This window comes from Salmo salar, chromosome 15, assembly GCF_965601325.2.
Source record: "Salmo salar chromosome 15, fSalSal1, whole genome shotgun sequence".
In the NCBI taxonomy this organism is placed as follows: Eukaryota; Metazoa; Chordata; class Actinopteri; order Salmoniformes; family Salmonidae; genus Salmo; species Salmo salar.
In genome coordinates this window covers 71,554,818-71,580,618 of record NC_138305.1, presented here as the reverse complement: position 1 = coordinate 71,580,618, position 25,801 = coordinate 71,554,818, and the positions used below count along the sequence as shown (strand labels likewise).

Sequence of the window (25,801 nt, the reverse complement as noted above, 5' to 3'; positions counted from 1 at the left end):
CGTCTGGATAGGCATACGCAGGAGTGTGTATGTTCACGTACGCTTTCGCTGCGTGTGTGTGCGTATCAGTGAGAGGCTCTTACGCAGGCCAGCCTTCAAATGTAGAGACGGTGAACAGAGCCATCATAGCCATGAGGACGTTGTCAAAGTTGAAGTCACTGTTGTACCAGATCCTCTCCCTGACCGCAGGCAACACTGTGTCGCCATCCTTATACAGAATGTATGTGCCTCTATGTGAGGAGTGAAGAAGAAGTTACACTTTTACACACAGATTGACATATCTGTGTGACACATTAACATACAGACATAAGCACACACAGAATGGTAAGCTTACAATTGTATCCAGCATAGTGCAGGGAGGAAAAAATGGAGAGCAATCCAACTCACTTGCATTCCTCCGGGCTGGACTTGGCTTCGTCTGTGCAGCGATAGAACTTGCCCTGAGCGAGAGAACAGAACATTAACAGCTGCTATTCTATCACACACTACCACACAGATACAGTTGAAGTCGAAAGTTTACATACACTTAGGTTGGAGTCATTAAAACTCATTTTTCAACCACTCCACAAATTTCTTGTTAACAAACTATAGTTTTAGCAAGTCGGTTAGGCCATCAACTTTCTGCATGACACAAATCATTTTTCCATCAATTGTTTACAGACAGATTATTTCACTTATAATTCACTGTATCACAATTCCAGTGGGTCAGAAGTTTACATACACTAGGTTGACTGTGCCTTTAAACAGCGTGGAAAATTCCAGAAAATGATGTAATGGCTTTAGAAGCTTATGATAGGCTAATTGACATAATTTGAGTCAATTGGAGATGTACCTGTGGATGTATTTCAAGGCCTACCTTCAAACTCAGTGCCTATTTGCTTGACATCATGGGAAAATCAAAAGAAATCAGCTAAGACCTCAGACAAAAAATTGTAGACCTCCACAAGTCTGGTTCATCCTTGGGAGCAATTTCCAAACGCCTGAAGGTACCACGTTCATCTGTACAAACAACAGTACGCAAGTATAAACACCATGGGACCACGCAGCCGTCATACCGTTCAGGAAGAAGACGCGTTCTGTCTCCTAGAGATGAACGTACTTTGGTACGAAAAGTGCAAATCAATCCCAGAACAACAGCAAAGGACCGTGTGAAGATGCTGGAGGAAACAGGTACAAAAGTATCTATATCCACAGTAAAACGAGTCCTACATCGACATAACCTGAATGGCCGCTCAGCGAGGAAGAAGCCACTGCTACAAAACCGCCATAAAAAAGCCAGACTACGGTTTGCAACTGCACATGGGGACAAAGATTGTACTTTTTGGAGAAATGTCCTCTGGTCTAATGAAACAAAAATAGAACTGTTTGGCCATAATGACCATTGTTATGTTTGGAGGAAAAAAGGGGGAGCCTTGCAGGCCGAAGAACACCATCCCAACCATGAAGCACGGGGGTGGCAGCATCATGTTGTGGGGTGCTTTGCTGCAGGAGTGACTGGTGCAGTTCACAAAATAGATGGCATCATGAGGTAGGATAATTATGTGGATATATTGAAGCAACATCTCAAGACATCAGTCAGGAAGTTAAAGCTTGGTCGCAAATGGGTCTTCCAAATGGACAATGACCCCAAGCATACCTCCAAAATTGTGGCACAATGGCTTAAGGACAACAAAGTCAAGGTATTGGAGTGGCCATCACAAAGCCCTGACCTCAATCCCATAGAAAATTTGTGGGCAGAACTGAAAAAGCGTGTGCGAGCAAGGAGGCCTACAAACCTGACTAAGTTACACCAGCTCTGTCAGGAGGAATGGGCCAAAATTCACCCAACTTATTGTGGGAAGCTTGTGGAAGGCTACCCAAAACATTTCACCCAAGTTAAACAATTTAAAGGCAATGCTACCAAATACTAATTGAGTGTATGTAATCTTCTGACCCACTGGGAATGTGATGAAAGAAATAAAAGCTGAAATAAATAATTCTCTCTGACATTTCACATTCTTAAAATAAAGTGGTGATCCTAACTGACCTAAGACAGGGAATTTTTATTAGGATTAAATGTCAGGAATTGTGAAAAACTGAGTTTAAATGTATTTGGCTAAGGTGTATGTAAACTTCCGACTTCAACTGTATAATGAATTGCACACACAACACTCAGTGTGTGTACTGTGTTATCATTAACATTCCATCATACTGCAATAGAGGTAGGTACCTTGAAGAGCTGCACTCCTATGCAGGCGAACATGAACTGTAGCAGCGTGGTGACGATCATGATATTACCAATGGTCCTGATGGCCACAAATACACACTGGACCACATGCTGCAGGGTCAGGGGTCAAAAACAGAGGAGACGAGAGAGAAAAGGTCAGGGACGAATTAACCTCATTGAACTCTCTACCCTTAGCATGATGATCTGCAGGGGATTTCAGCAGTCGGTTCCCTTGTGGAAGTGTGCTAGTTAGAACTGGTTTTCTCTGGGTGCGTTGTTAAACAGTTGTTCCACTGTGGTCCACTGGACCCCTGTCTCACCTTGAGGCCCTTGGCTCTGTTGATGGCCCTCAGGGGCCGCAGCACCCTCAGCACACGCAGGATCTTCACCACCGAGATGGCGGACGACCTGAACACCAAACAGAGACAGTTATGGCCACATTGGTTGGTTGCTTGATTGGTGGATGGATGAATGGATGGATGGATGAATGGATGGATGGATGGATGAATGGATTGGTTACGTACTGAATGCCAAAGGACACCAGAGAGACTCCCACCACCAGTAGGTCCAGAAGGTTGAAGTAGTTCCTGCAGAAGGCTCCTTTATGGAGGAAAGCCCCAAACGCTGTCATCTGGAGAGCACAGATATACCGGCGTCAGATATCCTGAACTTATCCACTGGGCTGTCCCTTACTAGACACAATAGCTTTAGCCATAACAGTAGATGACATAGACGTGGGCGGACAAACACACACCGTCTTGTTTATCTAACCTTGTGGGGACAAACAATTGATACCCATTATCCCTGAACCCAATCCTGACCCTTACATAACCCCAAAAACCTAACCCTAACCCTAAACCTACCCTTTAACCTCTAATCCTAACCCTAACTCTCCGACTAATTTTAACCTTAACCCTAAATCCCCTAGAAATAGCCTTTTTCCTTGTGGGGACACTTGTGGGGACTTCTGGTCCACACAAGTATAGTGGAACACGTCCACCTACACACAGATCTAGTTCCACTCTTACTCAAACTCCTACGCATGCTTCTCAATGTGAGAATCAATGCCAGAAAAATGGGTGTCTACAGAAACTCAGACACAACAAAGTAAACATTTAATTGCTTATCAGACAATCGCCATCACATCTTCACACACACACACACCACACACACACACACACACACACACACACACACACACACACACACACACACACACACACACACACACACACACACACACACACACACACACACACACACACACACACACACACAATGACATTTAAAACATAGACCAACAAGAACTGTTCTGACATTGGACACATTATTTCAGAGATATTGCTATTCATTTCCTATAAAGATCATAACAAAGATCGCTCAAACGGCAAAGATCACTCAAACTGGGGGGGGGGGGGGGAGGTGTAAGGTTGCATTCAAGAGATGCGGATGCCAGATCTGTTTATGCTTTAGTTCAGGCCAAACTCAGAACTTGTTGGCTAAAGGAGGAACAGATCTGCCAACCAGGGTAGGAATCTCTATGGTGGAGATTCACAAAGAGGTGACCTACCACGAGCCCTCATCTTTACAGGGCGCAGTTTAAACTGTACACAATAAGAACGCAGTGGATCATGCTACTCTCAAAAAATGTACACAAATACATATTGCCCCCTCTTTTGGCTCCAAATGAAAATAATAACAACTCATCGGATAACAACTGATGTTATCTATTGAGCTTCAGGTCCGTTTGTGATTAAAAGAGGTGCCGTGACGGTTGCTGACAGACAAAGGTGAAAAAACGTGCGCCCGTTACAAACAGGCGACATACAGTAGACAGGGGAGTGCAGCAAGGCAGTGGTTGTCATAGAAACCAGGTTACCTTCAACAGGATCTCAAAGGTAAACATACTAGTGAAGACATAATCTGCATAGCCTAGGATCTGGAAAGCAACGAGAAGGTTGGAGTGTTACCACACAAGCAGTAGAGCACAGCACACACACACACAGGGGGAAAGCATTTACCTTCAACAGGATCTCAACAGTAAAGATTGCCGTGAAAGCATAGTCAAAATAACCAAGTATCTGCAAAAGGCAATGTGAAAGTTTAACAGGAGGTCAAGGCATCACCACATGACATGATATTAACAACTTCAGAATGCATCAACCGTCCTAAATTGATAACAAAAGTATAGGTTTGAGTTTTTAGTTCAAATTTAGTTTTTAACATGGATATTCCATATCACAGTTAAACATGATCTTAATGTCATTACTGTAAAATTACTGTAAAATTACTTTCATGGAAGTAGACATCATCTTGGTGCTATTAAAGGTGCAATATGCAGAATTGGCCCCGCCATTTCCTGGTTCGTTCTAATAGTTTGCCTAATTACCATCTAAACCGCTGAGAAATATATTTTCAATAACCAAAAATATTGTTTTTTCAGCTGTTTGAAGCTGGTGTACAAAACCCGGAAGTAAAAGATGCAAAAGCGTAACTTAAGAACGGGAAGCATAGAAATAGCGCACATAGAACACATCTACCTCTTCTTAGGCTTGGTAGAGCATGGTGTTTGCAACGCCAGTGTTGTGGGTTCGATTCCCACGGGGGACCAGTACGGAGAAAAAAATGTATGAAATGTATGCATTCACTACTGTAAGTCGCTCTGGATAAGAGCGTCTGCTAAATGACTAAAATGTAAAATGTAAAAATGTATGTACATTTGGTTGGGTCGCCCAAAAAGTTACATATTGCAGCTTTAATTGTCATTTTGAATGTCAGAGAAAAGGCTGCTGCTGCAGTAAACATACGATGTTGCGTGCGGAGAAGTTGCGTATGGGGTCCTCAGCAGCCAGAGACACAGAGCTCAGCATGATGAACACCAGGATGAGGTTGGTGAAGATGTGGTGGTTGGTCAGCTTGTGGCAGGCCACCCGGACCCTGAGAAAGAAAGCCATGAAATTACACATTATTTGTGGGTGTGTGTGTGTGTGTGTCTGTGTGTGTGCGTGTGTGTGTGTTTCAAGTTTTAATGTCACATGCACAAGCACAGTGAAATGCCTTTCTTGCAAACTCAAAACACAACAATGCAATAATCAATAACAATGTAATACTAGAAAAAATATACGAGAAATGAGAAGAAATATGAAGAACACAATAAGTAAGTAACATACTATATACAGGGTCAGTTCAGTACCATACTATATACAGGGTCAGTTCAATACCATACTATATACAGGGTCAGGTCAATACCATACTATATACAGGGTCAGGTCAATACCATACTATATACAGGGTCAGTTCAATACCATACTATATACAGGGTCAGGTCAATACCATACTATATACAGGGTCAGGTCAATACCATACTATATACAGGGTCAGTTCAATACCATACTATATACAGGGTCAGTTCAATACCATACTATATACAGGGTCAGGTCAATACCATACTATATACAGGGTCAGTTCAATACCATACTATATACAGGGTCAGTTCAATACCATACTATATACAGGGTCAGGTCAATACCATACTATATACAGGGTCAGGTCAATACCATACTATATACAGGGTCAGTTCAATACCATACTATATACAGGGTCAGTTCAATACCATACTATATACAGGGTCAGTTCAATACCATACTATATAAAGGGTCAGTTCAATAACATACTATGTACAGGGTCAGGTCAATACCATACTATATACAGGGTCAGTTCAATACCATACTATATACAGGGTCAGTTCAATACCATACTATATACAGGGTCAGTTCAATACCATACTATATACAGGGTCAGTTCAATACCATACTATATACAGGGTCAGTTCAATACCATACTATATACAGGGTCAGTTCAGTACCATACTATATACAGGGTCAGTTCAATACCATACTATATACAGGGTCAGTTCAACACCATACTATATACAGGGTCAGTTCAATACCATACTATATACAGGGTCAGTTCAATACCATACTATATACAGGGTCAGTTCAATACCATACTATATACAGGGTCAGTTCAATACCATACTATATACAGGGTCAGTTCAATACCATACTATATACAGGGTCAGTTCAATACCATACTATATACAGGGTCAGTTCAGTACCATACTATATACAGGGTCAGTTCAATACCATACTATATACAGCGTCAGTTCAATACCATACTATATACAGGGTCAGTTCAATACCATACTATATACAGGGTCAGTTCAATACCATACTATATACAGGGTCAGTTAATACCATACTATATACAGGGTCAGTTAATACCATACTATATACAGGGTCAGTTCAATACCATACTATATACAGGGTCAGTTCAATACCATACTATATACAGGGTCAGTTCCAATACCATATTTACAATGTGCAGGGATACTGGAGTGATGGAGGTAGATATGTATAGGGGTAAGGGGACTAGGCAACAGGATAGAAGATAAACAGAATAGCAGCAGCTTGTATGTGAGTGGGTGTGTAGAGTGTGCGTAAAGACAAAACTAGGTCAATAAATATACAAGGTATGAATATAAATGTATGTGCATATTATGTATGCATATTATGCATACAACTACAGACCAGTATCCCTTCTTTCTTTTCTCTTTTTTTTCTTTTCTCTCTCTTTTCTCTCCAAAACTCTTGAACGTGCCGTCCTTGGCCAGCTCTCCTGCTATCTCTCTCAGAATGACCTTCTTGATCCTAATCAGTCAGGTTTCAAGACTGGGCATTCAACTGAGACTGCTCTTCTCTGTGTCACGGAGGCTCTCCGCACTGCTAAAGCTAACTCTCTCTCCTCTGCTCTCATACTTCTAGACCTATCTGCTGCCTTTGATACTGTGAACCATCAGATCCTCCTCTCCACCCTCTCCGAGTTGGGCATCTCCGTCGCGGCCCACGCTTGGATTGCGTCCTACCTGACAGGTCGCTCCTACCAGGTGGCGTGGCGAGAATCTGTCTCCGCACCATGCGCTCTCACCACTGGTGTCCCCCAGGGCTCTGTTCTAGGCCCTCTCCTATTCTCGCTATACACCAAGTCACTTGGCTCTGTCATATCCTCACATGGTCTCTCCTATCATTGCTATGCAGACGACACACAATTAATCTTCTCCTTTCCCCCTTCTGATAACCAGGCGGCGAATCGCATCTCTGCATGTCTGTCAGACATATCAGTGTGGATGACGGATCACCAGCTCAAGCTGAACCTCGGCAAGACGGAGCTGCTCTTCCTCCCGGGGAAGGACTGCCCGTTCCATGATCTCGCCATCACGGTTGACAACTCCCTTGTGTCCTCCTCCCAGAGTGCTAAGAACCTTGGCGTGATCCTGGACAACACCCTGTCGTTCTCCACTAACATCAAGGCGGTGACCCGATCCTGTAGGTTCATGCTCTACAACATTCGCAGAGTACGACCCTGCCTCACACAGGAAGCGGCGCAGGTCCTAATCCAGGCACTTGTCATCTCCCGTCTGGATTACTGCAACTCGCTGTTGGCTGGGCTCCCTGCCTGTGCCATTAAACCCCTACAACTCATCCAGAACGCCGCAGCCCGTCTGGTGTTCAACCTTCCCAAGTTCTCTCACGTCACCCCGCTCCTCCGCTCTCTCCACTGGCTTCCAGTTGAAGCTCGCATCCGCTACAAGACCATGGTGATTGCCTACGGAGCTGTGAAGGGAACGGCACCTCCATACCTTCAGGCTCTGATCAGGCCCTACACCCAAACAAGGGCACTGCGTTCATCCACCACTGGCCTGCTGGCCCCCCTACCTCTGAGGAAGCACAGTTCCCGCTCAGCCCAGTCAAAACTGTTCGCTGCTCTGGCACCCCAATGGTGGAACAAGCTCCCTCACGACGCCAGGACAGCGGAGTCAATCACCACCTTCCGGAGACACCTGAAACCCCACCTCTTTAAGGAATACCTAGGATAGGATAAAGTAATCCTTCTAACCCCCCCCCCCCCCCCCCCCCTTAAAATATTTAGATGCACTATTGTAAAGTGGTTGTTCCACTGGATATCATAAGGTGAATGCACCATTTTGTAAGTCGCTAAATGACTTAAATGTAAATGTAAATGTAATGTGTGATTGAGCAGATGGAGTGAGTGTGTGTGAGTGAGTGTGTCGGGCCCTGTGAGTCTGCGTAAAGACAAAACTAGGTCAATAAATATACAAGGTTAACTCAGATAGTCCATGTAGCTATTTTGTTAGCTATTTATCAATCGTATTGATTGGGGATAGAAGCCGTTCAAGAGCCTGTTGGTGCCAGACTTGATGCACCGGTATGGCTTGCCGTGTGGAAGCAGAGAGAATAGTCTATGGCTTGGGTGGTTGGAGTCTTTAACAATTTTCCGGGCCTTTCTACCACACCGCCCGATATAAATATCCTGGATGGCAGGGAGCTCGGCCAAAACGATGCACTGGGCTTTCCACTCCACCCTCTGTAGCGCCATGTGATCGAGGGGCAGTGCTATTGCCATACCAGGCAATGATGTAGCCAGTCAAGATGCTCTCAATGGTACAGCTGTAGAACTTTTTGAGGATTTGAGGGCCAATGCCAAACTTTTTCTAACCTCCTGAGGGAGAAGAGGTGTTGTTGTGCCTTCTTCACAACTGTGCACATGTGTTTGGACCATTTTAAGTCTTTATTGATTTGGACAGAGGAGCTTGACGCTCTCGACCTACTCTACTGCAGCCCTGTCGATGTGGATGGGGGCGTGCTCACGCCCCTGTTTCCTGTGGTCCACGATCAGCTCCTTGGTCTTACTGACATTGAGGGAGAGGTTGTTGCTCTGGCACCACACTGCCAGGTCACTGACTTCCTCCCTGTAGGCTGACTCATCATCGACAGTCATCTGGCCGACCACTGTCGTGTCGTCAGCAAACTTGATGATTGTGTTGGAGTCATGCCTGGCCATGCAGTCGTGGGTGAACAAGGCGTACAGGAGAGGACTAAGCACACAACCCTGTGGGGCCCCTGTGTTGAAAGTCAGTATGGAGGAGGTGATGTTGCCTACCCTCACCACCTGGCGTCGGCCCGTAAGGAAGTCCAGGATCCAGTTGCAGAGGGAGGTGTTCAGACCCACAGTACTAAGCTAGGTGACGCGCTTGGAGGGAACGAAGGGTGTTGAACGCTGAGCTGTAGTCTATTAACAGCATTCTCACATAGATATTCCTCTTATCTAGGTGGGTGAGGGCAGTGTGGAGAGCAATTGAGACTGCGTCATCTATGGATCTGTTGGGACGGTACGCAAAAAAAGTCAGTGTGCGTTTGTTTGCATAATATCCCATGTTTTGAACTGAGGCCTACTCACAGGTTAGTGTTGCTGAAGATGAAGAAAGCGCTGCCCTCAGGGATGGGCGGAGTCTTCTCCTTGACGCTGAGGTCCGACAGCCTCTGAGGGCGTGGCCCAATCGGAACCTCCGGGAGCTCATCATCGTCATCATCGTCGTCATCATCATCGTCAACTGGGGAGACCCAGGATCGGAGACAAAGCAGTGTCAGGGCACGGAAGCTACAGCACCAAAGCTAGGCTGACCTCAGAACAGAAGAGTTTACCTGGAGTATCTGGAGTGGGATACGGCTCCTTCTCCTCTTCCACTTCCTCCTCCAATGGAAGCTACACCCACACAGACACAAATGACATGTCAGCATCGTATCAGTACTGTTATGAATGCCACATGGTTTAACCTTTAAGTTGCTAAAAATGCAGACGTGAATAAATATCCAAGGGTTACCAGCACAATTTGTTATCTAATGGTGCCTCTGTGTGGTTATGGATTGCTCTCCTCTGACTTTCTAAACTCTGAAACTAAAAATCAGTCTGTGATTACCTTGATCTCCCCATCCTGGCCTTCAGGTTTCAGATCCTCTGCCTTGTCTGTGTCACTTCTGGAGAAAATGACCCCAAACACAAGACAACCTCCATGTCAAATCAAATCAAATGTCAGGTACGGAGGAAAAACAAAACCACAACACTATCTCCTATCAGTCAGACAGTATTGGCATTACCTGGAACTCTTCTTCCTCTCCTTCTCCTCCTCTTCCTCCTTCTGGGCTGTGTTCAGGCTCTCTGCGTCTGCCAGGTTGTCAACGGCGATGGCCAAGAAGACATTCAGCAGGATGTCTGATTACACACAGGACTTAAGGGCAACAGAGCTACAACGTTCATCTAACATTTCAATGTAATGCACTGTTCTTCACTCCTGGTCCTGTGGGCCTGCAATGTGTGCAGGGTTTTGTTCCAGCTCAGGACTAGCGTAATTGATTCAACAAGTAACTCATGACATTTTACATTTTAGTCATTTAGCAGACGCTCTTATCCAGAGCGACTTACAGTAGTGAATGCATACATTTCATACATTTTTTCCCCCCGTACTGGTCCCCCGTGGGAATCGAACCCACAACCCTGGCGTTGCACACACCATGCTCTACCAACTGAGCCACACGGGACCAGCTCATGACTAGCTGAGTCAGGTGAGTTAGTGCAGGGGCGAAACAAACGCCTGCACATATCGTGGCTCTCTAGAACCAGCGGATAACATTGATCGGAACTCTAGACAACTACAGGCAGTGGAATCCATGTGTTAGAAACAGGATACAGTTTCCGCAGACGAAGAGGATGATGAAGTAGATGCTGACGACCATGCCCGATGAGAAGGGTCCACCGTACGCCATGATGCCATCGTACATCACAGCGTTCCAATCCTCGCCTGTCAGGATCTGAGTCACACAACAGAGTAACGCAATGTCGTCACAATGTCATCGCATCACAACGTTATTACAATGTTATTATTACAAGTCATCCCAACGTCATCCCGACATTATTACAATGTTATTATTACAAGTCATCACAATGTTATCACAACGCCATATCACAACATTATCTCAACGTCGTCACAACGTTATTGCAACGTCATCACAACAGCATCGCAACGTCATCACAACGTCATCACAACGTCAATAATCACTGTGAGAGAGGCGGGTAGAGGCGGCCTACCTGAAACACTGTGAGTAGTGCCTGGGGGAAGTTGTCAAAGGTGCTCCTCTTGGTGATCGTCTCGTCGAAGTTGAACTTGCCTCCGAAGAGCTGCATGCCCAACAGGGAGAAGATGATGATGAAGAGGAAGAGCAGAAGCAGCAGGGAAGCGATGGACTTCATGGAGTTGAGCAGCGATGCCACCAGGTTACTCAGAGATGCCCAGTGGCTAAAGGGCATATATATATATATATATATATATATATATATATATATATAGAGAGAGAGAGAGAGAGAGAGAGAGAGAGAGAGAGAGAGAGAGAGAGAGAGAGAGAGAGAGAGAGAGAGAAGGTTAAGATGAATGCACAACACACAAACACACACATACCTAGAAACCGATATACATTCTTCCAACAGTATATGACAAATCAAACCAGTGAGTAAAGAACAAGATACGACGTGAAAGTATCACAGAGGCAAACACTTTGCCCATAATACACCTCCACAACATCAGTCTATGTCCAGCCTCTCCTGTCGTCTCCCAGTCTCACCGTGTGACCTTGAAGATGCGTAGCAGGCGGACACAACGGAACACAGAGATGCCCAGAGGAGACATGATGGCCAGCTCCACCAGGATGGTCTCCACGATGCCGCCGCACACCACGAAGCAGTCGAAGCGGTTGAACAGGGACACGAAGTAGGCCTGCAGGCCCAGACTGTACATCTTCACCAGCATCTCACATGTGAACAAAGCCAGCAGAACCTTGTTGGCCACATCTGGAGAGCAGAGGACACCAGCATGTAGACATTGCAGTACAACTCGTTCCAGTTACAAAGATCATTGCTATGGGGATCTGGTAGGAAGGGTTACAATATGCTGCAGATATACAGTATCTGGTTGTAAAAACACAAACATTTTATTGGCTATGTCACAGGTATCGTCGGATTATCCAGGACACTGTAGTACAATAACATTGCAGCTTGTAAGATTCATACAGAGCATAGGATGTATACTGGGTTCCTGCAAAGGACACTGTAAAGTGCATATTATGCTGAGGGTATGTAATTGGGAAATAGCATTTTGACCCTCTACCCACCCTGTACTTCAGTGAGCCAGTCAGGCTGGTTGTAGTGCTCTGACGAGATGGTGAGCGTGTTCAGAAACACCAGGATGATCACCAGCCAATAGAAAGACACCGACTTCACGGCAGCACGACACTTCCTGCGGCAGAACCGGTTCCAGTGACGCCATCGCCGACTGCAAGAGAGAGGAAATGATGTCACAATCTGACTCGAACTAGGAAGTGGTGTTGTGTACTGGTTGATCAACACAGGAAATCATGCTTGTTAGACAGAAGATCTCAAATCTAAGTCACAGACTAAACGTAAGGCAGAGATATAATGATGATGATGATGAGAATGTGGTGATGATGAAGAGGACATGGGCAGGAGTGCAGTGACTGATCAGGAGGAACAGAGTGTGTGTGGGGGGGAAAAACACAAGCGCGTAACGATGAGTCTCCACAATGCCAGGACCATGCAAAGAAAATTCATGACACATAGTACTGACAGAGAACTGACCTGTACTTTGATTTAGTAATTTTTTGACTGGGAAAATTAAGAATCATATTGTTAATATCCATTTGCATGAATGACGTATTACAGTAGCTTTTCAAGCTAATAGTCTATCCAGGTATAAAGGAATCTTGAACCTTGACAGACAGACAGACTCACCAGTGTGGTCCACAGCAGTTAGCCTTATCGTCCTCTCCATTGGGGTTGTCAGTGTTCACAGACTCTGTCTCGCTGGCAGGCACGCTTGCTGTGACATCACACAAACACAGGAAGTAAGGTGAGATCAAATCGAACTATGGTTCTGAGTTTCAGACCTAAAGAACCCTTATGGGTGAGTGTTTTCGGTTATATGGCTTAAATCTAGTCACCATGTCATGATTTCATATCCTCATGATTTAGTACAGGGCTCTTTGAGGACTATCATTGACAGTCATGGCAGATTCAGAAGCAGACAATGCAGCACCTGCACAGATCATCCATGTTGTTTACTATGTGAATGGGATGACAATAGTGTGGTTTCTAAAGGGGCTCAAAAAATTATACTAGTGGATCTGTGCAGATGCTGTACAAACCATATGCTCAAGTACAGGGTTCAAAAATACTCCACAAAACATCGAAAGGGAAAATCCAAACCACAACGCACAGAAATGGAAGAAAACAAGTCTTATAAAAATGAACCAAATAAAAAAAGTAATGACAATGAATGACTCGAAATTACCACACAATGGATGTTTACATTGCAATCTATCTCTGTTGACAGATTACAAATATGCATACCCTTTCCATAGTCAACATATCAATATATTCTGCAGACAATACATACATTATTCTCCTTTGGTTCATTTCTAGAGAATTCTAGGCTACAACATGCACATGACCTCTCGTAACCTCTAGAAGCCCTAAAAACCTGCTGGTTGTGTCATGTACTTCTGATGTTTAATCCACAAATCCACCCACTCACTACTTTATCAAAGACAGGACAAAATGAGAACAAGATCTAACGAAGAGGCTGACTGAATGAAACGAAGAGTGCGTAAAAATGACTGAACGCAAAAAAATGGAGGAGCATACATCAAGCCAGTAGCAAAGCACAAGCAAGGAAATGAGGGAGGGCAAAACACACACACACACACACACACACACACACACACACACACACACACACACACACACACACAGCACAATTTACCATGTGACTCTGTGGACTGGCTGAACCAGCCAAACTTCCCTTTCTTCTTCTCCATTAGCTCAGCCAGTGTCACCCCTTGGTGTTTAAAATGCATGCAGTACATGCATTCAGACAGCAGAGGAAACAGCGAGTCACCAGGGAAGAAGAGGGAACAATAGACAATAGACATCTACCACAGAATATCAGCACATTAAGAAGAGACTAGAGAAGCACTAAAGAAGACAGGAGAGGTGAAAGAGAAGACAAGACAAGAACTAGAAGACAGGAAAGAAGAAGAATGAGTAATAAGCCATTGAAGAGTAAAAGTAAAGAAGAGGAAGAAGGACATTGATTAGTATCGGCTGGGCCACACAGTTTAACTCTACGCCGAACATGCCATGTATGCAGTACGGTAGCTAGACACCAGACATAGACAAGTGACATTGAGAGAGGTAACAGTCTAACACAGTGAGGGTTGTTCCACACACTCATCTCTCTTTTCCCAGACCTCACACAGACACCTGGAGGCCTCAAGTGATTCTACAACTGAGTGATCTTTGCCATGAAAACCCATTCAGAAATCACAGACTAGCATACCTTCCACTGGGTGTAAACTAAAGCATGTGCTACACTGCTACTGACCACGTATAACAGTACATCATGTAGCGAACATGTACAGGCCAATAGTGAGAAAGTGAGTGTGCTGCTAATACAGTAGATGGCCAATGAGGCACTCAAACCTACTGGCATGCATTAGTCTAACTCTCTAGATCTCACAGGCTTTAGAATTGATTACAGATCAAACATATCTCCACCAGGCATTATAGCTAATGACAGATCAAACATATCTCCACCAGGAATTATAGCAAATGACAGATCAAACATATCTCCACCTGGCATTATAGCTAATGACAGATCAGAAACATCTCTATCTCTCTGAGCCTCAGCAGCATACTCACTGAATTATATCAGCACTAAAGATGGACATCTGGGAATAGATTAATCATGTATTGTGTGTGTGTGTGTGGGGGGGGGGGGGGAACAGAACAATGACAAAAACAGTACAATGACAACATGTCTGACGTGCCTATTATGTATTTTAATAATGGCCCAGATGAGACTGATATCTCAATTAGAGCCCTCTCTCTCTCAACATTGAAACGCACGCACGCGCACACACACACACACACACACACTGTCTGTCCGTCTGTCTGTAACAATATCTATGCCCGGTGAGTGTCTCATTCAAACAGGAAGTGCTGTGTTGTCTCCTCCCACCACACATCATACTTACATAAAGAGGATTTAGATTACTCTTTCTTTCACATAAAAGTCATAACATCATCATTCCCACCTTTGACCACCCTGCACTGCACAGATTGAGCACACAGGCAGGGGCTGACAATAAGTGTGTGTCAGTGGAGAAAGGGGAGGACCATCCTCCTCAGTGAATTTCATAAAAATTGTAAAACATCTAAAAAGTTATCCTTTTTAGATAAAACTATACCAAATATATTCGATCACCAAGTAATTGATTCAAACACACTTTTTTGCAATGAAGGTCTACAGTAGCCTCAACAGCATTCTGTAGGGTAGCAGAACCATTGTGTAGCCGGAGGTCAGCTAGCTTCTGTCCTCCTCTTGGTACATTGACTTCAATACAAAACCTAGGAGGCTCTTGGTTCTCACCCCCTTCTACAGACTTCCACAATAATTATGACAACTTCCGGAGGATGTGCTCCAACCTATCAGAGCTCTTGCAGCATGAACTGACATGTTGTCCACCCAATCAAAGGATCAGAGAATGAATCTAGTACTGAAAGCATAAGCTACAGCTAGCTAGCACTGCAGTGCATAAAATGTGGTGAGTAGTTGACTCAATGAGAGAGAAAGACAATAGCTGAACAGTTTTTAACAAATTAATTTCTTCAAAAATTAAGAAGAAGCAAGAGAGCGAGAGAGATTGTCATTTCCTTTCACTTTCAGTTTCACTTAGCTAGCAAATGCACATAGCTAGTTTAGCCTACTCAAAACACCCAGTTCAAACAGAGGGATGCTATGTTAGCTAGCTGGCTATGACTATCCAACACAACGCTGGAACTCTTTCAAGTCAAGGTAAGCTTTTGGTTTTATTAATTTATTTCCACCGTGGCCCGCCGGTGTAACCACTATACTGCTTAGTGACTGAAACGTTACTGCATGATTGTAGGGGGTTTACTAACGCATTAGTTCTACTAGCTATGTTGACAAAGATGCTACTTTAGCTAATATGGGGACGATGTAGGCTGTGTGTAGCGGTTAGGATATGGTTTGGCTTGGAAAGGTTTTGTCGCCTGGTCACATACTTCTGAAGTGTTGTGCATCGAAGTCCATAAACATACCTGAATTTTTCCAATAGAAACCCTCGTTTGCAACTGTTGGACTAATGATTACACCCTAGATCAGCTAGATGCAGGCAAGAGTGTGCAAGGCGGTATTGAATGTGTCACTGTCTGTCACCACAACATTTTCTCTCGACCTGTGTGCACCTACGTTGTAACTCTTCTCTTTCTGGGCTCCACCTTAAATAGGGAAGATTAGCACTGTGTTCTTCACCTCACTTTTATGTCAAAGGAAAACCAATTGTCAGAGCCATGTGGGTTTCAAAACTTTTTCCCTGTCTCTGAACCACAGGTGCTCCTTACAGGGTAGAGGGGAAGAGGTGGGAATGTGATGTGAAGGGAGTGGTGAGGTAGGCGACTCACGATTGCGTTTTCCCCCATCCTCGTCCCCCTCCTCATCATTCTCAGGGTCAATGTCCTCGGCCTGAGTGATCCAGTCCAGGTAGCCCTTCAGATCCTCCTCCAGCTGCTGCTTCTCTCTCAGCTTCTGGAAGTCTCCACGAGCCTTGGCCTTCTCTCTCTCCTTGGAGAACTCTCTGTGGATGGACACACACACACACACACACACACACACACACCTTTTCCCTCAGTGTGTGTGGGTGCGTACATGCATGTGTTAGCAACACTCGGATATCTTACCCGCTTAACACTCCCAGAACCAGGTTGAGAACAAAGAAGGAACCAAAGATGACCAGACTGACGAAGTAGACCCAGGGTAGCTCAGAACCCATGGCATCGTTCATCTGAAACAACAACATTGACAGTCAGAGTTTAGAGGACAATCCATGTATATCCATGTATATACAGTCCCTGTATATCAATTATCATTTAGCCCCTAATAGAAGTACAGATCACAGTCTGCCATAAAAACTCACACCTATTAAGTTTGTCGTTGAAAACTATTCCACCAGTAACTACAGTGGATCCCTGGCATCTCTCTCTGCAGTGAGTCTCTCTAAGACCACTGTGGGTGCAGGCTTTTGATGTAGCCAAAACAGTAACACAGCTCATTTGTTGATGAACACTATACATCTTGTTGTGTTATTGTTTTGGCTGGAGCAAAAGCCTGCACCCACACAGAAAAGATTGCCCACCACTGCTATAAGGAAGTAATGGATTCGACTTCTGCTTTACTTCCCCCACTGCAGCGCGCCAGCGGCAAACTCAACTTTACTTCAGCTACTTTCCCAACGTTTGCAAAACATTTTGTAAATTATTAGAAGAAGTCAATTTATACCGTATAAAAGTCAAGTATAAGTGTTAGTGAACAAGTGTGATTGTAGATTTATTTCATTCAAGTTCGCTAACGTAAGCTATTAAGCTACTAGTGTCAGAGTTAGCCGCTACTAGCTAGCTATACCCACAGGGTTTTCTGGAACTACCTGTGCAGTTTGTGGGTGCAACAATTCCCGGAAGAAACTACAGGAGTGGTCAAGACAGGAATGTTTCAGCCACAGGCCAAGGCAAAATGTTCATGCCCACCTTGGTTTTCTTTTCACAAGATGCTCGTGACTGAGGTTGACAAGACGCAATGGCTAAGGGCTTTAATCTGAAGAAGCCACCAAACTACTTGTTTGTGTGCTCATTTCACTTCCTCAACAAGCAACCCACCATGGAACACCCCTATCCGGAATTGTACCTTGGGTACAACCGACACGTTGTGAAGAAGAGGAGGAACTTGATAGTCTGTGCAGCGGAATTAGGATCAACAGGTAATTGTAGTTATAGCTAACGTTAGTTCATGCATAAACAAGATGTGTTGATACAGATTCCTGAACGCATGTGTCTGCCTGCCCCTTAGTACGTATTAGTATTTATAAGGATCCTCAATTAGCTGCTGCCTGGGGTCCAAACAGGACTAAAACAATACACCATTTATAAAATAATACATCATACAAATGTACATTTCTCCATATTTACACATTTACAATAATACAATATAGTGTGTGTCTCCTCAACAGTCTGTGTTCTGCCGTAAGGTGTTTTATCTGAACGTTCCTGTTTCACACACAAGGGAGGTCAACTCACAGATGACAAATGACAAATGTCAGGATACATGTCGAATGCGCAATCAGGCGCTTAAAGGTGTTCAAGATCCTTTCACAAACTATCCCCATCAGTCTGATACAAAGTCCAACAAAATCCAGAAAATCTGTGCTGGGATGGTGAACCTGAGAGGGGAAACTGGTGAACAACTAATCCCAGTGGCCTAGTTGTAAAAGATGGTGATACAAAAAGGTGGTGAGAGTCTGGAAGACTACTACTTGTCTCATCCTGACCATGGTAAGCTGTTATTTTCTATGGTAGAGTTGGTCAGGGCGTGACAGGGGGGGTTTCTAGTTTAGTTTTCTATGTTATGTTCTAGTTTTTGTATTTCTATGTTGGGCTTTGTTTGAGATGATCTCCAATTAGAGGCAGCTGGTCATCGTTGTCTCTAATTGGAGGTCATATTTAAGTTGGTGTTTGTCCCACCTGGGTTTGTGGGAGATTAATTTTGAGTAGTGTTTGTTTCACCTCTGCGTCACGGTTTGTTGTTCTGTTTATTTATGTATTGCATAGTTTCACAGAGTAAATAAAATGTGGAACGACACACACGCTGCACTTTGGTCCGCTTCTCCTCTCTACGACAACCGTGACACTACTGTAAATATGTTGTTTGTTTCCTCAATTGAAAATGTACATATCTTTCGGATCCTGTGGGTTTTAATGTTTCCTCAATTAAAAAATGTACATACTTTTCTGATCCTAACTTTTGAAATGTTATTTATTGAATGTGAGAAATGTGATAATGTTACTTTCTACATCTACTTAGACAATGTGACATAATAAAAAAACATGTGAAAATGATTATACATAGTTTCTTGTTTGCGCTGTAATAAGTTTAATATGACATTAGAACACACATATTATATTAAACATTATAAAATACTGTGGTGTATTATCAGGGCGGATTGAAGACAGAGATTAAATCAAACACTGGAAGGAGATTTCCATGAATTAACCATTTTTAAAACAGATTGTGCAATTTTACCCCATCACACATCTGAGGCATCTAGCTCTTGAGAATGTCCAGATATTTCTGGCATAGCTGCAGTCTGCCCTGAGAAAACTAATCTACCAAAAAAGGCAGCATATGTCCAAAGCAGAACATTCAGTGTCATTCTACTTGCTGCCTTGTGAATTTGTTGTCAAACGGTATGTCCAGTATTATCTGTTCTTATGGGGTCCACTGATGAGGTGTTTTTTGTTCAGTACATCCACAACTGAACTTTTAAGTAGTGGTCCATTGGTCTGCATCACAAATTCCCCCTCCTATCTCAGTGACATCTCCTCTTCTCTCATGTAGGGATTGGACAAGTGAGTTGGTCACTGGACACTTAATTTCCAGCAGCTCTGTCATCTACAATGCCGTCTGGACTGACTGCCAGCCTTGGCTCCTCTGGGCAGACCACCAGACCTTTGTGAGCCACCTCAAACCCCTGAGCCTGCAAGACCCCGTGCCATTGATCTCATTCTCCTTTCCATGTTTGGTGGCCATGTTTCCCCAGAAGGAAGGATACAAGTGTTCGTGGATGAATTTTGCAGAATTGGTGGTGAGACGCACAGCAGTGTTGTGCTCGAGGCCACTTGAAGAGAGACCGATTCAAGACCCAGACCAGAGAAAATCGAGTCTTAGTCAAGACCAAGACCAAGGGGGGGGGGGGGGGGGGGGGGGGGAGATCTAATCAAGACCGGGAGGGGGACAAGGGGTCCGAGACAGAGTCAAGACCGAGACCAGAATTATACGAGTCCAATTCAATACCATGATTGTAATTTGGTCAAATCCCCACCATAATAAGAGTTCTAAATGTCCAGTATTTCTGTGTTCATATTTCAGAACATATGGATTCTTTAGACATTCAGAACAGTGAAGAAATGCATGCTGGGGTAAAATAGAGCCACTCCACAAATGATTACTAACCCTAACACAGTGGGGAACAATCTACATCTTCAGAGAAGATTATAATATAAGTATTATTATTTTCAATTATTTTATGATTTAAAAGAGTTAACGCTGAAGACAAAAAAGATCCAATCATAATTTTCCATTGCTGGTCTCCGGGGAGGTAAATCTAGCTAGCTTAGTCAGCCATTGGCTAGGCCATCAGAAGCTAGAAAAAAGGCATCTGCCGTTCAACTGTATTACGGCAAATTTTGGAGTGACAGTGGAGTTAACCAATCTCATTTTGACTTAATGGGTGGGACCGTTTTTACAAAAACTTATGGAAACTACTGCCTTGAAGGCCAACAGGTCATTGTGCAATAGCGAGCATTAGTTTTCCCACCGTCTAGCTAGCAAGCTTTTGTTGTCGGCTAGTTTGCAGCAGGTGTTATCAAAGAGGATGTTGTTGCTAATTTGTTAGCTTCTCCCTTTTCAAGAATAACTTTCAAAAATAAGCTAAGTTTCAAATTATCATCATGTGGTGAATGGAACTATGCTTTTTTACTGCAGCGCGCTTGCTGTTAGCCATCTCTTTGAAAAATAACTTGTTTGTGAAACATTGTTGCATTTAAAGTGGAACTGACAGCATTTTAGCGTACATGAAATTGTATTAAAATATGTTCATATACACCCCCAGGATGAATATGACACAAAGAATTATGACAAGCGATCACTTAGATATATTTATTTTCACATTTTCATAAATTCTTAGAATGTTTGGGAAATACATATACTAAGGGATTTGTGAAAATTCTATAGCAATATACTGTAGAGTGGTAAAGCGGCCGTGCGTTTGGCCAATTAATAGACACTGCAAGAAATAAAACTGAATAAAAACATCTGTCTTGTCCAGGACCGGAGTCTACACAGACTGGTGCACCATAGCTACAGTAGGCCTTTATACAAACAAGCCATTTGCCACAGGGCCTGCCATCATTCACTTTGAACTGGACTGTGTGTTTACAGGCAGTTGCAACAGCATGACTTTAGATCATTTGAACACATTTTCCAAAATCCACAAAATATACCTGAATGGATTTCTGCAGATATGTAAACACCATGGGGGTCCAATTGCATTTGGGAAATGTACAGTCCTATTGATAAAACAACCATGAAAATGTAGGCTCTCTCTCCCTCAGTTATGAACATCAACAAATCAACAACTAATGCTAGCCAGAGCAAGATAAGCTAAAATCTAACAAAGGAACATTAAATAAACCCTCTCAAACTTTTTCAGCTTGTTGGCCGTCAAAATTGCACTGATAAACAATGGGGAATTGAAGCCTCCTCGTCCTTATGCAGCTTGCCTGCCAGTGCATGCTTGTCCCAACCAAGCACCCAAGCTAACTGGCTAAAGTTGGCTAACTAGTTATTTCCAGACAAATGAGAGAACACCTCATTCTGACCATTTTACTCGCCGTAGCAGAGCTGGTTAGGTTGTTTACATGTTATCTAGAGCGTTCTTGACTAACTATTACTTTTTTTGCATACGATTACTGACACCGGTCATATTCAGCAGGTATTGCGTGTTCGTAAATTCACCAGTTGTTCTGCGCTCTCGCACACTCAGACAAGAGTGCTCTGAAATCAGAGTAGATAGCCAGAGTGAATTTGTGAAATGCAAGAGATATGCTAACTGTATAACAGTCATTCAAGTTCTTGCTAGTTAACCAAATTACATCTGTTATCTCTAGCTTTGTATAGCCAACGAAAAACGATATGAGGGGAAGTCAGTCACTCGCCAACTTTTCCAATGGCATAACATGACATCCTCCTAGCAGCTAGCCAGCTATCTAGCTAATGTTAGGCCCCGTGTTTTTAGCTTACTACATACAGTGCATTTGGAAAGTATTCAGACCCCTTGATTTTTTCAACATTTTGTTACATTACAGCCTTATTATAAAATTAATTAAAAAAATACATTTTCTACACACAATACCCCATAATGACAAAGCGAAAACAGATGTTTTTGAAATTTTTGAAAATGTATTAAAAATAAAAACCTTATACCTTATTTACATAAGTATTCAGACCCTTTGCTTTGAGACTCAAAATTGAGCTCAGGTGTATCCTGCTTTCATTGGTTATCCTTGAGATGTTTCTACAACTTGATTGAAGTCCACCTGTGGTAAATTCAATTGATTGGACATTATTTGGAAAGGCACACACATAAGGACCCACAGTTGACTGTGCATGTCAGAGCAAAAACCAAGCCATGAGGTCAAAGGAATTGTCCGTAGAGCTCCGAGACAGGATTGTGTAGAGGCACAGATCTGGAGAAGGGTACCAAAAATGTCTGCAGCATTGAATGCCGCCAAGAACACAGTGGCCTCCGTCATTCTTAAATGGAAGAAGTTTGGAACCACCAAGACTCTCTTCCTAGAGCTGGCTGCTCAGCCAAACTGAGCAATCGGGGGAGAAAGGCCTTGGTCAGGGAGTTGACCAAGAACCCGATGGTCACTCTGACAGAGCTCCAGAGTTCCTCTGTGGAGATGGGAGAACCTTCCAGAAGGACTATCTCTGCAGCACTCCACCAATCAGGCCTTTATGGTAGAGTGGCCAGACAGAAGACACTCCTCAGTAAAAAGGCACATGACAGCCCACTTGGAGTTTGCCAAAAGGCACCTGAAGGACTCTCAAGCCATGAGAAACAAGATTCTATGGTCTGATGAAACCAATATTGAATTCTTTGGCAAAGTACAGAGAGATACTTGATGAAAACCTGCTCCAGAGCACTCAGGTTCTCAGACTGGGGTGAAGGTTCACCTTCCAACAGGGCAACAACCCTAAACACACAGCCAAGATAACACAGGAGTGGCTTCTGGACAAGTCTCTGAATATCATTGAGTGGCCCAGCCAGAGTCCGGACTTGAACCTGATCAAACAACTCTGGAGAGACTTGAACATAGCTGTGCAGTGACGCTCCCCATCCAAGCCGGACAGAGCTAGACAGGATCTGCAGAGAAGAATGGGACAAACTCCCCAAATAAAGGTGTGCCAAGCTTGTAGCGTCATACCCAAGAAGACTTGACGCTGTAATCGCTGCCAAAGGTGCTTCAACAAAGTACTGAGTAAAGGGTCTGAGTAGTTATGTAAATGTGACATTTCAACGTTAAATTTGCCCTTGGTAATTTGATTGTATTGAAATTCCCAGCCTTAGTTACATTCGTTTGTTTTTGTCCAGAATATTGAGTCAAATGAAACTGAAGCAGTGCATCCCGAATGGAGGCAGCAAACAATGTACCAGGCCAGCTGTGATTTACAACCTGATAGCAATATTTTTTGGACTACCAAGAAATGTATTGGTGAATATATTAATTATGCATTGAACTGCATCCATCTATTCTGCCAACTTCCTTAATGTACATCATGGAACGTTGAGTGAAATATAACCTATTTTTAAAACTAAAGTTGGTTTTGGTAGCATAAACTAGGAATTTGATATTTTTTACTGATATTATGATTGTCTGTTTGTTTCATATCTGCAAAGTAGTTAAAGCACTGTCAGTTCCACTTTAAACTATTGGTCAATGGTTACTTTGGGGGCTAAATGTGAAATGTTTTTTGCAATGTGAAGTAATAGTTGTACATTTCGATTAGGAAATGCTTAATGGTTGTGTTTTTGTATTATTATCATTGGGACCTACTGGCTTATTATGTCCGAGTTTCTGGACTGCTTATCCTTTAACATCATGCTGTGTGTGACTGCTGTCTTTCCATCAGCTCTATGTAGTGGTGTAGTGGTGCCTGGATTATTGGGTATACTCACATTTAGCCAAAAACGGCCTGCCCAGCAAAGGAAAGGCACCCTGTGTGAAAATTCCTATGTTTTCCTGGTTTTTCTGAGTTTTCCTATAGATTTTTCAGATTATCACTCTCAAAATCCCTTTTTTTCCAATAGAAAAAGACAACAGTTGATGCTTAAACCACATCAATCTGATTGGGTGGGCCTGTCCATCTCTACGCCCCTGAAGCATCAATGATGACAATTGCACATCACAAATAGTCTACTAACCAACACTTCAGACTAAACTTTTTCAATACCTGGTTTGCATACCCATTGTTGCCTTAGTTAGCATTTACTGGTAGATCTCATAAGTTGAAACGTCATTTCAACCCTACCAGCTACCGATGCCATTCTTCTGTGACCTGCTCCATGCCAAAACCAGGTGAGAGCTGCAGACTCTTGCTGCCTACAGATGATATTCCTCTGAAACTAGGCTGTGTGCAGCACCCATGTAAATATATTTCACTGTACTCTGTAATTGCGTAGGCTACTTTGTGCATCATTTCTCTATTATACTGTAATTGATAAGTTGTGTACCTCCACAACACTACTTTGATACGCATCAGTAGGGATTACGAAGTGTGTATAAGCAATGCCCGCTGCTTAGGGTCATTGTCCATACGGAAGACCCATTTGAGACCAAGCTTTAACTTCCTGACTGATGTCTTGAGATGTTGCTTCAATATATCCACATAATTTTCCTCCCTCATGATGCCATCTAGTTTGTGAAGTGCACCAGGCCCTCCTGCAGCAAAGCACCCCTACAACATGATGCTGTCACCCCCGTGCTTCACGGTTGGGATGGTGTTCTTTGGCTTGCAAGCCTCCCCCTTTTTCCTCCAAACATAACAATTGTCATTATGGCCAAACAATTCTATTTTTGTTTCATCAGACCAGAGGACATTTCTCCAAAAAGTACGATCTTTGTCCCCATGTGCAGTTGCAAACCGTAGTCTGGCTTTTTTTGTGGCGGTTTTGGAGCAGTGGCTTCTTCCTTGCTGAGCGGCCTTTCAGGTTATGTCGATATAGGACTTGTTTTACTGTGGATATAGATACTTTTGTACCTGTTTCCTCCAGCATCTTCACAAGGTCCTTTGCTGTTGTTCTGGGATTGATTTGCACTTTTCGTACCAAAGTATGTTCATGTATTTCAATGCAAATTCAGGGGCACTTCTGAAATATTTTGGCGCACCCTCTGGCACTGGACAGAATGATGAGCCATCCACCTCCTCAGCCACACAGGTGTCTTCACAAATGTTGTCTGAGCCTAAGGATGAGGATGAAGAACCATTTGCTTCTCCCCAGCTGTCACGTCCTGACCAGTAAAGGGGTTATTTGTTCTTGTAGTTTGGTCAGGACGTGGCAGGCGGTATTTGTTTTATGTGGTTCAGGGTGTGTTTGTGTATGTGTTCATGTAGAGGGGGTATTTGGTTTATATGGTTCGGGCTATGTATTTAGGTAGAGGGGTATTTGATTTATTAGTCCAGGGTTTTGGTTATTGTTCTATGTTCTGTCTAGGTGTTTGTATTTCTATGTTTTGGTAATGGGGATTGGGGCCTTCAATTGGAGGCAGCTGTCTATCGTTGCCTCTGATTGAAGGTCCTATATTTAGGAGTGTTTTTGTCATGGGATTTTGTGGGAGATTGTTGCTGTGTATAGCTTTGTGCCTTACCGGCCTGTTCTTTGTCATCGTGTTTTTTGTATACGTTTTTGGTTTTCC

General features: G+C 43.4%; 1 protein-coding gene across 2 annotated transcripts in view; it reads right to left on the bottom strand.

Annotated features, from left to right (window-relative positions):
* LOC106571974 (voltage-dependent L-type calcium channel subunit alpha-1D) overlaps nucleotides 1–25,801 on the bottom strand; it is an 86,770-nt gene that overhangs the window by 21,804 nt on the left and 39,165 nt on the right. For both annotated transcript variants that reach the window (XM_045695967.2, XM_082962018.1), the window contains exons 8-25: nucleotides 16,952–17,055; nucleotides 16,676–16,848; nucleotides 12,923–13,010; nucleotides 12,286–12,446; nucleotides 11,740–11,965; nucleotides 11,210–11,417; nucleotides 10,812–10,932; nucleotides 10,222–10,336; nucleotides 10,044–10,101; nucleotides 9,769–9,829; nucleotides 9,524–9,677; nucleotides 5,014–5,143; nucleotides 4,228–4,287; nucleotides 2,731–2,837; nucleotides 2,527–2,614; nucleotides 2,210–2,317; nucleotides 388–440; nucleotides 84–230 (exon numbers count right to left, since the gene is read on the bottom strand). In XM_045695967.2, the coding sequence (XP_045551923.1) occupies nucleotides 84–230; nucleotides 388–440; nucleotides 2,210–2,317; nucleotides 2,527–2,614; nucleotides 2,731–2,837; nucleotides 4,228–4,287; nucleotides 5,014–5,143; nucleotides 9,524–9,677; nucleotides 9,769–9,829; nucleotides 10,044–10,101; nucleotides 10,222–10,336; nucleotides 10,812–10,932; nucleotides 11,210–11,417; nucleotides 11,740–11,965; nucleotides 12,286–12,446; nucleotides 12,923–13,010; nucleotides 16,676–16,848; nucleotides 16,952–17,055 (2,162 nt within the window). The remainder of the gene's footprint in view (nucleotides 1–83; nucleotides 231–387; nucleotides 441–2,209; nucleotides 2,318–2,526; nucleotides 2,615–2,730; nucleotides 2,838–4,227; nucleotides 4,288–5,013; nucleotides 5,144–9,523; nucleotides 9,678–9,768; nucleotides 9,830–10,043; nucleotides 10,102–10,221; nucleotides 10,337–10,811; nucleotides 10,933–11,209; nucleotides 11,418–11,739; nucleotides 11,966–12,285; nucleotides 12,447–12,922; nucleotides 13,011–16,675; nucleotides 16,849–16,951; nucleotides 17,056–25,801) is intronic.